This window comes from Spinacia oleracea, chromosome 1 (genome assembly GCF_020520425.1).
Source record: "Spinacia oleracea cultivar Varoflay chromosome 1, BTI_SOV_V1, whole genome shotgun sequence".
NCBI lineage: Eukaryota > Viridiplantae > Streptophyta > Magnoliopsida > Caryophyllales > Amaranthaceae > Spinacia > Spinacia oleracea.
The window spans coordinates 133,376,341-133,393,141 of NC_079487.1; the positions used below are offsets into that span (position 1 = coordinate 133,376,341).

General features: G+C 35.6%; 2 protein-coding genes across 2 annotated transcripts; both read left to right on the forward strand.

The window, feature by feature from the left end:
• Window positions 1-2,590: 2,590 nt before the first annotated feature.
• LOC110799216 (cyclin-dependent protein kinase inhibitor SMR15) lies at window positions 2,591-3,496 on the forward strand. Its single transcript, XM_022004435.2, has one exon. The coding sequence runs from the start codon at window positions 2,866-2,868 to the stop codon at window positions 3,202-3,204; it is 339 nt and encodes a 112-aa protein (XP_021860127.1). The 5' UTR covers window positions 2,591-2,865; the 3' UTR covers window positions 3,205-3,496.
• Window positions 3,497-9,090: 5,594 nt separating this feature from the next.
• LOC130461566 (uncharacterized) lies at window positions 9,091-16,427 on the forward strand. The gene has a single exon (XM_056829714.1). The coding sequence runs from the start codon at window positions 10,910-10,912 to the stop codon at window positions 16,295-16,297; it is 5,388 nt and encodes a 1,795-aa protein (XP_056685692.1). The 5' UTR covers window positions 9,091-10,909; the 3' UTR covers window positions 16,298-16,427.
• The last annotated feature ends 374 nt before the right edge of the window (window positions 16,428-16,801 follow it).

Below are 16,801 nucleotides of genomic sequence, written 5' to 3' on the forward strand. Positions count from 1 at the left end.
CGAAATACATACTTGGTATTTGGCAATTTACGATGGAAATAGTGTACGAAATAGTAGAGCATGCAACATGCACTAAGGTCCATCCAAAGTGGCTCGATCAACATTCAACACGGCCCCCCCGGATATGCGTTGTAGAGACTAGAGACACACCACACACTAAACTTGTTTTTTGTTGGAACCTTATTGTATCCTTATGTCTCCTTCATTCTTACTTATTCCATTCCTTTTAAATCCATATTCTTACTATTGCCAAACACACCAACAATGTTATTGGATACTCTTATTTTTGTAAGGTTATTATTGGACATAATACAAACGAAGTACTTCCTCCATTTCGTAAAGATGTACGTATATACTCATTTGCATATTATGCGGTCTTTAACCCCGGCCCGGTCTTGAGTAACATGAGTCATGTGTCAGACTACTGGGTTGCATATGTTACTGTTAGAGTTGTTCGTCGGTCCAAACCGTGACCGGACCGGACCGGATCGAAGACCAAAATTTTGATTATTCAAGACCCGAAGACTGGACCGATTATGCTTAAACCGAAAATATCGGTACAAAACCCGGACCGGACCGGTTTGGACCGGTTGTAGACCTATTTCTATATATTTTTTATTTAAAAAAAAAATTATGGTAAAGAAGAAAAAATATATTAAAAAAAACTATTTGTTTGAGGCCTTTCTTAATTGGAACCTAAAATATATAAAAAACATCACATTATAGTAATGTTTACAACATATGAAAGGAGAGAATTAAAATTTTAAAAAGGTTATATTATATTTTACTAAGGAAAAATCGGTCCGGTCCAAAATATGACTAAAGACCGAAAATTGATATTTCTCGACACGAAGACCGGACCGATTGCCTTTGGTCCGGTCTGGATCGGTCCGGCCCGGTCTATTAATTTTTCGGTCCGGACCAATTTTTGCACACCCCTAGTTTCCATAGTAAGCTTGGAGACTGGAGGTGAGTTTATGAATAGGCTCGTAAAAACATTTGACCAATATATGTTAGAGTGTCTTTATCCCCGGTCTTGAATAACATGAGTCTTGTGTCAGACTACTGGGTTGATAGACTCGTAAAATTTTCATGAATTGATCGAGCACAACAAAACTCGATATGTAAAGTTCATTAATAGGCTCGTGATGCATATAGTGTAAAAAAAAAATACAAGCAATGCGATAAAGGTCGCAATTTAAGACAAATTATTTGTGTCACAAATTAAATACGATGTGGCAAGTGACATGTCGTATAGAAACTTAACCCATACCAATATTACAACTAGGTTCAGGAATGGGGAGGACTAAACTCAGATCCAATAAACTAACATACTCCGTATTAAATTAATAATAAACTCATGTTGCTGTCGCACTTTTCTAGAATAAATTGTTTGAACTCGATCTATACATAAATAATTATTTTTACATTATATGAACTCTATTTGAGGAATTAAATCTTGGTTTCCCCAAAACAATTGGATTCCTAATGGTTCTGAACATGGTACAAAAATGCTGCTATACATGCATGCAACAAATTTTTTCTTTGGAAATGGTCAAATGGACGAAATTCAGAAGACTTCCACAATGTCTACATATAGCTGAAACACTTATTTCTTCTAATCTTTGACTTATTTATTTATAAATTAATAGATAGACAAATTACACCCTCAATTTTTAATGAGAAAAAGATCGAGCACACGCTACTTACAAAGTTATATCATTGATCAATGATCATACAACTATTTTGTAATAAGTGAAGTTATTCATAGGTTTATAAGTAACTTTTGTGTGCCCGATTTACAATAATATTATTGTGCAGCGACTTATGAAGCATAAACTAAAAAACTACTTTTATTATTGACAAAATCACCCTTATTCTCGATAAAAGTTATCCTTATTCTCAATGTAAGTTATACGAAAAAATCATGTAAGTTACCCTTATTCTATGCGACTTTGGTGACGTTTGAGCTTCATTTTCCCTGACTCGATCAATCCCAGTCTTACTTCATATATTAGGGTGGAAATGAAGTAGGTGAGAGCTAAAATATAGAGGAATACTCCGTAAGACAGAAAGACCCGCCATCCAAAGAATTACGGAGTAATTCATACACCCGATTTTTGAAAACTTTGTGATTTATATAATCCTCTCTAGTTCTACAAATAAGTTTTTTATAGGATCTTAATACGAAAATAAGGAGAAATTAAAAATAATCACCTTTTTATGATTTTTTAATTATGTCCAACTGTAAAACAGAGTAGTACATACTCGATCCATATATATTTAATCACTAACTAGTCACTCTAATCTCCCCTCAAAAAAAAAAAAAAAAAACTAGTCACTCTACTCCACAGTTAAGTACTGTGTAAAATTTACATAAATGATTATTGGATTGAATTAACTCGTACGGAAAGCTAGAAAATTAAATGAGATTAGACAAACAATAGAGCAATTGAAGATCCATAAAACCCTACAAATGCCGCCAAAATTCAACCAAGTCAATTAGGGTAGACTGCCCGTCCCGGTCAGCGGGCACCCTCCCTTAAATTGGAGGGAAAACTCGTATATTTTCCCATTGCTTAGCTCACGAGTTTCCTCGGGTTCCCTTTCTCTCTCTTCTTTCTCTCTCTTCCCTTAAAAATAAACCTTTCTTTTTCCTTTATAAAACCCCCGAAACATTTCAACCCCCTTTACTCTTCTCCTTCTCCTCAAAAACGCGTTACGTTTACTTTCTCTCTCCAAATTCAACCCTTTAATTTTATTTTTCTTTCAATTTCCCATAAGTAAAATCAAAACCTCCTTTCAATTTGATTCTTAAAAAAACACATTAATTATTATTATTAGTCTTTTTAATAATCTACAATAATGAGGTTTTCGTCGGAAAAGAAGAGTGCGAATTGGGTGACTAATACACCATTAAGAGCTCCTCTCAAACCCATTTACACCGGTGGTGGCCGCAGCATTGATGAAGATCAGAGAGAAAATACGACGTCGTCTTCAGTGCCGACGACTCCGACTTCAGAAGGTTCTAGAATCCCCTCGAAGCTTCCATGTCCGCCGCCGCCTCGAAAGCGGAAACCTTCTTCTTCTAAGCAATTGAGGTGCAAGAATATTAACAAGTTGTGTAGTGGGAAAAGGGAGTTCTTTATTACTCCTACTGATTTGGAAGCTGTTTTCATACGCCGTCATAATATTGGCTGCTAAATTAGAAAATCAAGGGGAAAAGGTTTATTCTTCTTTCTATTTTCAGAAAGAATTAGTTTTTATTTTTATTTTGATATATTAGTGTGTAATTTGTGATGACTTGGTTACGTCATCACAAGATGTTAGTATGAATTATCTTAGATCTTTAATTAAGTTTAGGTAGTGTAACGTAGTACTACTAGTTTGCAAGGAGTTTATATTTTAATTTGTGTAGTGTGTACAGTATGACATCCTAGATTAATAATTATTGTTACTAATTAGTACGAAATACAGAGTACTGTATAAGTTTTTAGCCCGTGTGTTACGATTTTTAGTACTCATAACTAAATTCTTTTGGTTTTAAGAGTAAATTATGTAAACATAATTACATAAACAAACTAAATGTCCAATGGCGATCATTATGACCATATTGTTAAAAACTAACTAAATTAACTTAATTTTCTTGTTTAATTTGTTACTCCGTATTGTTATATCGATCCATCTATACTTGCTCATACTATATTTGGTGCAACTTTCTTAATTATGCATGTTGATTGTTCAACTTTTTAGCATCTTTTGGAGCTGATGGCACGCAATTAATTTGCAGTACTAGCTTAAAGTCCTAAACTACTACGTACGTTCTTAAGAGTGTGATGTTTAATTTTACGTGTTTACGTCCATATCAAATTTGGGTGTAGTTTAATTAACACATACTCCTTACTGGATATAGTGCAAAGCCGTAAACATCTGATCTAACAACTTTCCCTCAATTTTTAGGTTCAAATACTAGTTTGATCTTTTGCATCAAGTTTTGTATAATACTTGTGTGTCACGTCTTTCTATTAATTGGTAGGTATTAAATTAGCATGTACAATGACTTTCAAGCATGGTCTTCAATAAGTGAATTAAATGAGGCAAGAAATTACTACAAAGACTCAAATTCCAATTCAAAAGGGAAAACCCTCTCCCTCATGTGCCTTAATTGATGAGTACACAACTAACACAAGGTGTTAGTGTTTTTAATTCGTAGGATTGGATAGAACCCCAGACATTCCATATATTTTCAAACTTAGCCTCCTTACTCTTTACCGATCGAGTTATGCATTTGGATGATAAAGACTCTAATTCAGTTCCCTACTACCTTTATCATGAAATATATGCTTCCTTAGCTACGTAGTGCTCTAAATCTCTAATAGTCCAATTACTCATTCAATTCCTAAGACTTAAAAAAATTGACTAAGACACTTCCCACATTCCCACTCCATGAATGATGCCCACCAACTACCAAAAGTATGACCTCTTTTTTAGTTTTTATCCACTCACCTTATGGTAAAGTTGTAAAGTAACTTAAGTGGTAGTTTGGTTACATGAAGGAATTATAACTTCCAACGACGAATCTGCACCTTATTCTATGGAAAAATGTTTCTAAAACATGTTAAGATTTGTTTGTAGGTGGAGGGGGGACTAGGGTAGTGATGGTCCAAAGTTGGGTCACAAAAACTAAACTAGGCCAAACATACCCTAGGTGAGTTAAGTACGTTCTCCATTTTGTGAAAATTGATTATAAAATGATAAGTGTATCGAGTAATGAGGGACGGAGGGAGTAGAATTTTCCACTTCACGTGCTATTAGCCAAAAATAAATAAATCCACATGCATCTATTTTCTAAAAACTACTCCGTATATGTTTAGTTGCTTGCATGTCAACCAAATAAGTCCACATGCATCTATTTATAGGATTATATAATAAAATATTACGTACGTATTTATATGTAAACCAAATTTCCATCAGAATCTACACGTACCGGCTTAATTTTTCGCTTTTGATTATACAAATGAATATGGGTGAAATTGTTGAGGTTTTAATTAACAATTTGAGAATTTTAATTTTTTGAAGAAAATAAAAACTTAATTACTACAAATTTTAGAATAAAATATTATCACGCATACTCGTTGGTTAATTTGAAGCCTCCAAAATGATCTCCTAGTGATACCCCACTACACATGTCTTGTTTCCACACCATCTAATAAGGCCTAGGAATATAATGTTCTCTTTCTCATGTTTTATTTATTCTCATGCTCTTGTCATAAAGCTTCATATTTTATGTTTTTTTGTTTCTAATAAAAAGAATCCTATGTGCAAATAAAATTAAATGGACACCTTATCTAGTTATTTATTAGTAGTAGTAAAGTAGATTTTCAAAATTCAAACCTTCAAGTCAATTAGACCAATAAATGGACCGAGTTGCCGCACTCATAAGTCATGATACGTTCATAACAAAAAGTAACTCTTATTAATGGAGTCGTGATGAGCAGGGGACGATCTTCCACTGGAAATATTGGGGTCTGACTCTAATATGTGCTATACTTTAAAAAAATATATGTTAGTTATAGAGGTTAAAAGTTCATACAAAATATTAAGTGACATAATGATTGATTATTGTACGTGTATTGAATAAGAGGTTGAAGTTTCATACCTAGATCCCTTGTAATTTTTTGACCAATATGTACCATTAGTGATGAGAAAGTTGTGATATACTACGTACTACGTACTACATAATATATAATCTGTATATGAAGTTAGGGGCGGATCTTTGTTGTGGCTGGGGTGGGCCTGGCCCCCCCGGCCGGAAAATTTTGTAGTGTATTTTTAGTTACGGCCTCCCCAAAATTTGTGTATAATTGTATAATTACATAGTATATTGCTTAATTTTTTTCTACCGGCCCCCCTCGTAAAACCGTTCAAGGTCCGCCACTGTATGAAGTAGCACAATACTACCACTGAACCCCTATGTGTACGTATCATATGCATGTATGAATGGACATAAAGTTTTCCGAGATAACAATGAAAATCAACTAGTTACGGCCATAACTTTATTTACCTATACAAAACTATCAAAGCATCATGTCATATGTACATGCATGATACATATGACATGATGCATATACTAATCTCGAACTGTGTTTGATTAGAGAGACGGGGTATTTTCAATTAGATAAGACAATTTATCTTCCTGTGGATCGAAGCATGAATTGAAGTATCTTTTTTAGACCAATAATGAACCTAGCTAGTAGCCGTACGTACTCATCTATAAGTCATAAGTTGATAACATAAAGTAGCTCTTTATTAATTGAGTCGTGATGAGAAAGGTGTGTATCATATGCATGTATGCATGGGCATGGACATTAAAATTTTCCAAGATATATAAAAAGATTGGTTATGTGTTCAAAGTTTAATTTCTTTTGCGAAGAAATTAATGAGAGTTTGAAGATTTAGAAAACACCAACAAAGGATCATGCAATATATGCTTACATGCATGTATTAATCAATGAAGTATAACTGTACTTCGTATAGAGTGTGTATTATTATTCTTTAGGAAAATTTGCCAAATACAACCTAATAAAGTTCTCTATTTGCCAATTACAATCTCAAATTTCTATTTTTGCCAATTACAACCTTAAACTTATACATCCATTTTAAATTACAACCCGAAACTATTTTCCGGCAAAAATCACCAGAAGATGACGTCGTAATGTTATTAAAAAATAGTTACATATTTTCTATAAAAAAAATTAAATCGATAAATAAGAATTAAAACAAAAAAAAAGTAAAATAATCGAAAAAATGTTTTTTATTACAGATATTTATGTACTTCATAATTTTTTGTAATAACGTTATGACATCATCTTCCGGTGATTTTTGCCGGCAAATGATTTCGGTTGTAATTTAAAATAGATGTACAAGTTTAAGGTTGTAATTGGCAAAATTAGAAATTAGAGGTTGTAATTGGCAAATAGAGAACTTTATTAGGTTGTATTTGGCAAATTTGCCTTATTCTTATTACATGAAAACCTCTAAAGTGTCTAACTAGCTAATTCGAATCGGGTTTGATATAAAATTAGTCGCGATCCGATAGTCCGATAAACCTGTTCATCTTATGATTCTTACCTATTTAAAAAAACATACTTATAGTATGTATACAGACTATAAAGACTAAAGTGTGTATCTTATCTGATACTCCCTCCGTCCCTTAATATTCGTTCCGCTTTCCTTATAAAGTCGTCCCTAGCTTAATACTCGCCATGTTTCTATAAATGACATACTTTTACTAATATTATATCATTTCCCTCACTCTGTCAAGGATCCACTTTGTATGCCTACTTTTTAAAAAAAAATAAAAAATCCAACCCCCCACTCATCCCTCAAAAAAGTTTGACACATTTTCCACTACCAATATTAAAAAAACACTCCACTTTCAACTACCACCTAATAAATAAATAAATAAGTCAATTAAATTGCCTAAAACTCTGTGCTGGTCAAAACGAGACGAGTATTAAGGGACAAAATGAGTATTTATCTACCTAATTAAAAAAAAAAAACTTGACCACCTTTAATCGAAAGTTTGTTATTAAATTATTTCAATGTGTATTTTTCTTTAAAATTGAAGGTGAATAGACAAACTAGTGAAATGAGTAGAAAGTAATTAAAAACTGAATTTGACACTAAGTACTCCATATTTTGATACAACTATACAATTACTTTACGGAGTATTCTAGAGTAGTAGAGCATAGAAATCATGTATAAATGTACAATAGGTGTATCAAAAATTCAGAATCACTTATTTTTCCCGAAAAATGAATAAAGATGTGACCTACGGAAGTAACATGGGAGAAGCCAAGCTTAATATGGGGATTTCGATTCCTCCAAGTTAAAAACAAAACAATCCTTGGGATTTGAGCCTACTGACTGACTTATTTGATCAATCACATTTAAACACGTACTAGTAGTACGTGGATTTTCCTACTTTAGCTACAACGTTACATCATTTTCCCAAATATAAATTGCAGACTATACAATAAAAGCTTAAATAATTGAATCGTACTACATTGGACACCACATTGCATCACACAAATCCTATAAGGCTGCCTATAAGCATTAGTACTCCGTACATATGTATCGTATTGGTGGCGGATCTTGAACAATTTATATAAAAGGACCTATAAAAATATTAAACAATGTAATATAAGAAATACATACATTTATACTCAAAGTTTAACGGGGTTGTTGCATTACAAAAAAATTCGGCCAAGGGGCCCAACTACAAGAAAGCTCCGCCACTGTATCGTATTGAGACTGACATAAACTCTGCTTACATCAGTATTTGATTAGAGAGTATCATTAATTAATGATGGTAGAATACAACATAACTACTTGATCACAAAGTTGATCTTATATACATTACATTAGACCGTCATACGAAATATATAAGTTTATTTAGCACAATTATATAATTACAAAAATACCCTTAGAGGTGGGTAGAACTTTGATCTTATATTCCTATGACTAATGATTTATTAAAAAAGAATAAAATATTAATTAATTAAAAAAATAACATTAATTGCAATATGTTGCTAATTATTTGCCTCATGCTAGCTTCCATCAATTAATGGATAAGAACAATCAATTGTATACGAGGCTATCAATTTTGTGATGGATGACATGGTTTAAAATCTATCAGTCTCAAATATGAATCAAATTTCATGATTTGAAGATGGTTTAAATACTACGGACACAACACGAAGATGATGATACAAGTGATGTTGAAATCTAATACGAGTACTAGCTCTCTTTTATAAAGATTTTAACATTTACTATTAGTGCAAATATTAAGACAAAAGTAAAAAGTGTAAAGATCGAATTGAAAAAGTGGATAATTACAATAAAATATGAAAAAAGTAAGAGAAAACGCGTATAACATACTTCCTCCGTTTCAAAAAGATCTTTACAGTTACTATTTGCACGAACTCAAATGCAATATTTAACTACTAATATATCCTATTTCGTATGTGAAAAAATTATAAAAATTTGATATTCTGAAAATACAAACCGAGATCAAACTGACAAGATCTTATACGTAACGTTTTGATGTGTATAATAGTCGGAATTTACGGTCAAAGTTTTTATATCTTGGACACATTTTTCAAAGCGTAAAGAACTTTCTGAAACGGAGGTAGTATATGGTATGGAGACGTGGAGTAAAGGGATAAGAATATAATGTACATTATACGGAGTAGTAAATTTCTATGTCCAAAAGTAATAAAAAGTGTAGTACAAAACACAAAGTTGAGAACAATAATTATGAAACATTTTAATTATGAACGTTAAGATCATTATGTAATGGAGGTTGATAACACAATATTATACGCATTTTATACGTCATATTAGTCCATTGTTTGTCATATTTCTTTCATATTTTAATCTTAAAGTGTTATTATTCGTTATTTTCGATGTTTCTCTCCTCGTGTTTGTTTTATTTTGTTTTGTAGGAAATAGCTCAAGTTGGTAGACCTCGGAGAAGATGTTGATAGCGTGAGTACGAAAGTACGATGTCTAGGAGCCATCCACGTTTACAAGGTGTTTACGTTGTGATACAAACAAGAGTTCAAGACAAATACAAGATCACCGGGCAGCCAATACCACTGCGTGCCCGTGGCCTACTTTGCATCCCACACCCGAGCCGTGGCACTCTTCTTTCGATCCCGTATTAAACTTTAATGAGCTAATTACTAGAGTTTAATAATTAGTATACTTCTTATTATGTCTAGGTATAAATACAAGTAGTAGGGAATACCTAAAACTACTTCGGTCATACGCGGTATTGAATAATTGGGACGTCGCGGCTCTCCTTGTTTTGGTCGTCATTGTTGTGGATTGACGAGAGTTTGTCTCTGGCCATTAGAAACAAAGTGGAGTTAATTTATTTCTTGATTTTGGAAACTAGAGTATGTATCACTTATAGCTTAATTAATTACGAAGTATCTCTTTGGTTTTTCTCTTTAATTTCAATATAGTTATGATTTCTTCATTAGTTTACCTTCCTTGTTTATTTAATATGTGTGAGTAGATTTATAATCTAGGGTTAAGTAAACCCTAGTCATGATTTATGTATGATTTATTATTTTAATCCCCAAATTCATTGTTTAATTGTTCTTGCTTAATTGATTGTATAATTTCCAATACTAGATTAGGGATAATTAGTATTGTTATCATTCCATTGTCTTGATCGTAACGGGAGTTAGGTTTTGACGGATTTGAATATTTCAATTAAGGACATGAATTTCTCCACGGGAGTAGGTAGAAGGGATTGTTAGGAAATTATGGTATTGAGTTTAATGTCTTTAATTTGCATGATTCCACGGGAGTAGGTCTTGATTGCATATTAGGGAAGCCATTGATACTCGGGAGAGGTTTATGGTATTATTTAAGGTTTACCTTTCCTCGTGAACATTTATTTAATTAGTTTGGGGTAGGAATTTATCTTTACATTGATTATGCTAGTGGTGATGCTTAACTCTAGGTGTTTTTAATCCTTGATTTTAGTCTTATTATTGATTACGTTTTTAGTTAGAATTAGTTTAATTATTCATTCTCAATCGTTGTTTGGTTACTCGCTTAGTATTAATTCAAGTCAGTTTAGCTAGTTTTTAATACATTAGTCTCTTGGGATTCGACCCTTACTTGCCCGACTACATAGATAGGAGGTCTAGTTAGGTTATTTTTGATAGGCACGCGACAGCCTTGTCAAATTTTGGCGCCGTTGCCGGGGACTAACGGTATTAAATTAGTTATTTTTGATTTATTTCTACTAAGTATTTTTGATTTGGTTAGTGGCTTCGGCTATTGCTCCTTGTTTATCTGATATTTTGTTTCCAGTTTCCTTTGTTGCATGCAAACTCGACGTGCAGGCTCACAGAGTTTGATTCCTATTGATCTTGAAATCGAGGCCACTGCACGCAAGCAAGGGGGTAGAAGGAGACAGAACAAGAACAAGAAGAAGGATACAATGGGTGACGAAGCACCAGCCAAATCTCTCTGGGAATATGGTATACCAGATACAACTACTGGTGTACTTTCTAGTATTGTCAGACCAGCTGTCACTGCTGCACACTTTGAACTGAAGCCTCAATTTATTCAGTTCATCTCCAATGATTCATTCTCAGGCTCGCCTAATGACTGTCCTGTAAGTCATATTGATAACTTTCTGGAGAAGTGTGACACTATGAAGATCAACAATGTCACTGATGAGGCCATTAGGCTACGACTTTTCCCTTTTTCTCTGCGGGATAGAGCCAAGGAGTGGTTGAAAGATGAAGGTACAGGCTCGTTTGATACATGGGATAAATTGGTCAAGGCATTCTTGGTGAAATTTCTGGACCAAGAGAAGACTTCTAGAATGAGAAATGAGTTAACCACCTTTCGTCAAGCTGAAGATGAGTCATTGTATGAGTCTTGGAGAAGATTTAAACGTTTGCAAAGGCAATGTCCTCATCACGGGATTCCAGAGTGGCTCTTAATCCAAGCTTTCTATAATGGGTTGACGCATGAGTATCGGATCTACATTGATGCTGCATCAGGTGGCTCTATCACTGCAAAGGTTCCATCTGAAGCTAAGGCATTAATTGAGAAAATGGCAGCTAATGACAACTATCACCCAGGTGGTCGGAACAGTGCTAAAAAGGGAGGTAAATATAATGTTGATGCTTTAACCATGTTGACCAGTACTGTGCAGGCACTATCTCAAAAGTTTGATCAATTTCAAACTGGGTCATCTACGGTAGCTTCATGTGAAGTATGTGGAATACAAGGACATATTGCTAATGATTGTCAAATCAATAATGCTGGGTTGACAATTGAACAAGCCAATGCTCTTTACAACAACAATAACCAGAGACGGCCATTTGATCCTTATTCCAATACATACAACGAGGGGTGGAAGCACAATCCTGCATTCTCATACAAGAACACTCAAAATCGGCTTAATCCACCACCACCGCGCAACAACTTCAATCAACCTCCAGGTTTTCAAGCTAGACCACCTTTCAACCAGCAATCTTTCAATCAACAGGCCCCTCCACAACCAAAGTCCAATTTGGAAGCTATGGTTGAGTCTCTTGCTGCCTCACAACTTAAGCAAGACAAGTATTGGGAAGGGCAGATGAAGCAAAACGATTTCCTTGCTACCTCAATTCAACAAATTCAAGCTCAGAACAAGCTCATGGAGAGTCAGATAAGTCAACTTGCTCACCAAGTAGGTCAATTCTCAAAGACTCCAGGCCAATTTCCGGGAAATACTGAGCAACCGCCTAAGGGCCAGATGAATGCTGTAACTTTGAGGAATGGTAGAGTGTTAGAAGACCTTCCACCAAAGGAACCTCAAAAGAAAGTGATTGTGGTAGAAGAAGAGAAAGATGAATCTGAAAAAGTGGTTGAAGAAGAAAAAAAGGAACCGATTGTTTCTCCCATTGAGCCATACAAGCCACCTGTTCCTTTTCCACAGAGACTAGCACAGGCTAAGCTAGAGAAGAAATATGGGAAGTTCCTTGAGGTACTGAAGAAGCTGCACATCAACATCCCTTTCTTGGATGCTATCTCAGAGATGCCTTCTTATGCTAAATTCTTAAAAGACATGCTCTCAAATAAGAGGAAGATTGAAGAGAATGCAACTGTTTCATTGACAGCTGAGTGTAGTGCCATTTTGCAGAACAAGCTTCCAAAGAAGCTAGGAGATCCAGGCAGTTATTCTATTCCTGTCAAGCTTGGTGATATTGAGATCAAGAAAGCATTATGTGATCTTGGGGCAAGTGTGAGTCTTATGCCCTTGTCAATCTGCAAGAAGCTTAATATGGGTGAACTGAAGCCCACACGCATCTCCCTACAACTGGCGGATAGAACAGTTAAGTTTCCCCTTGGTATCCTTGAAGATGTTCCACTCCGAGTAGGAAAATTCTTCATTCCATGTGATTTTGTTGTGATGGAAATGGAGGAAGATGCACAGGTTCCCATCATACTTGGAAGACCCTTTTTGGCCACTGCTGGAGCCATAATTGATATGAAGAATGGGAAGATCACCTTTGAAGTGGGTGACGAGAAGATGGAGTATACACTCACAAACTCCATGGGTTCTCCTTCTATGGGAGAAACTATCTATAGGGTGGATGCTCTTGATGAGGCGATAGAAGCTAAGGCTTTCAGTTTGCAACTTGATGATTCGCTACAGACAGTCTTGATGGGCAGTGCAGATGAAGAGGATTGGGAAACTAGGGAGTACAAGAGGCTCTTGGAAGAGACACGAGCTTTAGCATCTGAAAATCCTATCAAGGAGGTGTTGAAACCGAGAGAATATAAGGAGAGTTCCACGCCTCCTGAGGTAGAGTTGAAACCCCTTCCCTCTAATTTGAAGTATGTTTTCTTGGGTTCTAATGATACATACCCTGTTATTGTTAATGCTGAACTTGATGACATTCAGATTGAGCAATTGCTTACTGTTTTGAGAAAATATAAGAATGTCATTGGGTACACCATTGATGATATTAAGGGGATTAACCCTTCATTTTGCATGCATAAAATCATTCTTGAGGACGATCATGCTTCTTCTATTGAACCTCAAAGGAGACTTAATCCTAACATGAGGGATGTAGTCAGGAAAGAAGTTGTTAAATTGCTTGATGCAGGTATAATCTACCCTATCTCAGATAGTAAGTGGGTTAGCCCGGTGCAAGTAGTTCCAAAAAAAGGAGGTATGACCGTTGTCAAGAATGATAAAGGTGAGAAAATTCCCACTAGAACTGTGACAGGGTGGCGCATGTGCATTGATTATAGGAGATTGAATAAAGCCACCCGAAAAGATCATTTCCCCCTCCCATTTATTGATCAGATGTTAGAGAGGTTGGCAAAGCATTCCTTTTTCTGTTGGTTAGATGGATATTCAGGCTTTTTCCAAATTCCTATCCATCCTAACGATCAGGAAAAGACTACTTTCACATGCCCTTATGGTACTTATGCTTATCGTAGGATGCCATTTGGATTATGTAATGCTCCTGCCACCTTTCAAAGATGCATGATGGCAATTTTCTCAGGTCTTATTGAGAACTCTATGGAAGTATTTATGGATGACTTCTCTGTCTATGGAACATCTTTTGATGTTTGTCTAGATAATTTGGAAAAGGTGCTCCATAGATGTCAAGAAGTCAATCTAGTTCTCAATTGGGAAAAGTGCCATTTCATGGTACAACAGGGAGTCGTTTTAGGTCATGTTGTTTCTCATAGGGGCATCGAAGTTGATAGAGCAAAGATAGAGGTCATTGAGCGCTTACCACCTCCCAACTCCGTAAAAGGGGTAAGGAGTTTCCTTGGTCATGCAGGCTTTTATCGTCGTTTTATCAAGGACTTTTCAAAAATTGCTCGGCCTCTAACCGAACTCTTATGCAGAGATGTCCCCTTTGTTTTTACTGATGCTTGCACTGAGGCTTTTGACAGGTTAAAGCAAGCTCTCATATCTGCCCCTATCATTCAGTCACCTGACTGGAATCTTCCATTTGAGATCATGTGTGATGCCAGTGACTATGCAGTGGGGGCAGTGTTGGGCCAGAGGAAGGATGGCAAGCTACATGCAATCTACTATACGAGCAAGACTCTTGCTCCAGCACAAATGAACTATGCCACAACAGAGAAAGAGTTATTAGCAGTGGTGTATGCTATGGAGAAGTTTCGGTCCTATCTGGTTGGATCGAAGGTGATAGTTCACACGGATCACGCAGCACTGAAGTACTTGATGAGTAAGAAAGATGCTAAGCCTCGTTTGATTCGTTGGATTTTGCTACTCCAAGAATTTGACTTGGAAATTAGGGACAAGAAGGGAGCCGAAAATGTTGTTGCTGATCATCTCTCCCGACTTGTCCTTGAGGGTGAAAGTGACGAGGATCTCCCTATTGACGATTCATTTCCTGATGAGAAACTCCTAGTTATAGCTACTACAGAGATCCCATGGTATGCTGATATAGCCAATTATCTGGCTTGTGGTACTATTCCTCACGGTTATTCATCACAGCAAAAGAAAAAATTCTTTAAGGAGGTGAGAAGACATTTCTGGGACGACCCTTTTCTTTATAAGTCTTGTGCAGATGGGGTGATTCGAAGGTGCATTCCAGAAAATGAGGTACCATCTATTATTTCACATTGTCATGAATTACCTTGTGGAGGACATGCTGGTACTACTAAGACTTCTGCGAAGATTCTACAGTGTGGTTTTCATTGGCCAAGCCTTTTCAAAGATGTTCATCAACATGTCAAGTCTTGTGATCGTTGTCAACGAACTGGTAACATCTCTAAGAGGAATGAAATGCCTCTTAATAATATTCTCGAGGTTGAACTGTTTGATGTGTGGGGAATTGATTTTATGGGACCGTTCCCTTCTTCCTATGGGAACAAGTATATCTTGGTTGCTGTGGATTATGTCTCGAAATGGGTTGAAGCGATAGCTACTCCAACCAACGATGCTCGTGTGGTAAGCAAGTTCTTTAAGAAAACTATTTTTCCTCGATTTGGCATACCACGAGTGTTGATTAGTGACGGAGGCCAGCATTTCTTGGAAAATCGGTTTGAGGCGATGCTTAAGAAATATGGAGTACATCATCGTGTGGGGTTATCATACCACCCACAAACTAGTGGTCAAGTAGAAATTTCTAACCGGGAAATCAAAACCATCTTGGAAAAGACGGTTGCGAGAACAAGGAAAGATTGGTCTGCGAAAATTGATGATGCACTTTGGGCGTACAGGACTGCTTTTAAAACACCTATTGGTACGACTCCGTATAGACTTGTGTATGGTAAGGCTTGTCATCTTCCTGTTGAGTTGGAACACCGTGCGTTTTGGGCTATCAAAGCTCTTAATTTTGACTCTCAAGCAGCAGGCGAGAAAAGACTCCTACAACTTAATGAGCTAGATGAGCTTCGACTAGATGCTTATGAAAGTTCAAGGTTGTACAAGGAGAAAACGAAAAGATGGCATGACAAGCATATTTTGAGAAGAGAGTTTAAGGAAGGCGACTTAGTTCTCCTGTTTAACTCTAGATTAAAACTTTTTCCTGGCAAACTTCGCTCTAGATGGTCGGGACCGTTCCGAGTCAGTAAGGTTTTCCCTTATGGTTCAATAGAGCTCTGGAACAGACAAAATGGAACTTTTAAGGTGAACGGTCAAAGAGTGAAACACTACAGAGTTGGAGACCCTATTGACGAGAGTGTTGACGTCACACTTTCCGAACCTTCACCGGAATGAGTTATAAAGGAGGTCGAGCTTATGACCTTATAAACAAGCGCTTTTGGGAGGCAACCCAATTAATTTCTAACTAATTTAATTTATTTCTTTACTTTATTTATTTGTTTATTTACTTTCTGCATTTTTATTTTTAATTTTTTTTTAAAAAAAAAAAAAAAATTTAGAAAACCAAAAAAATCCCATAAACATTTTGTTTAATTACTAAGTTAGATTAATCTAACCTTCCTAGTTCCTACGTTAGACTAGCTACTGGGATTACCTTAGTTAGTATACTATTTCTTTTATTTATTTTCTTTAGGATTAGAATGTACAAAGTAGTCCTCTTTTATCTTTTACTGTTGTTTCTTTTGTTTGTTTTGCGTGTCGCTTTTACTGTTGTTGCAAATAGGCCATTATGGCTTTATGTTCTGAGCAGCAGCATTGCATCCCAAAATTACAGGATTCAAGCCTACTTTTTATTTTTTTTTACTTTCTTTATTATTTTTTACTAACCTCGTGTTGTGT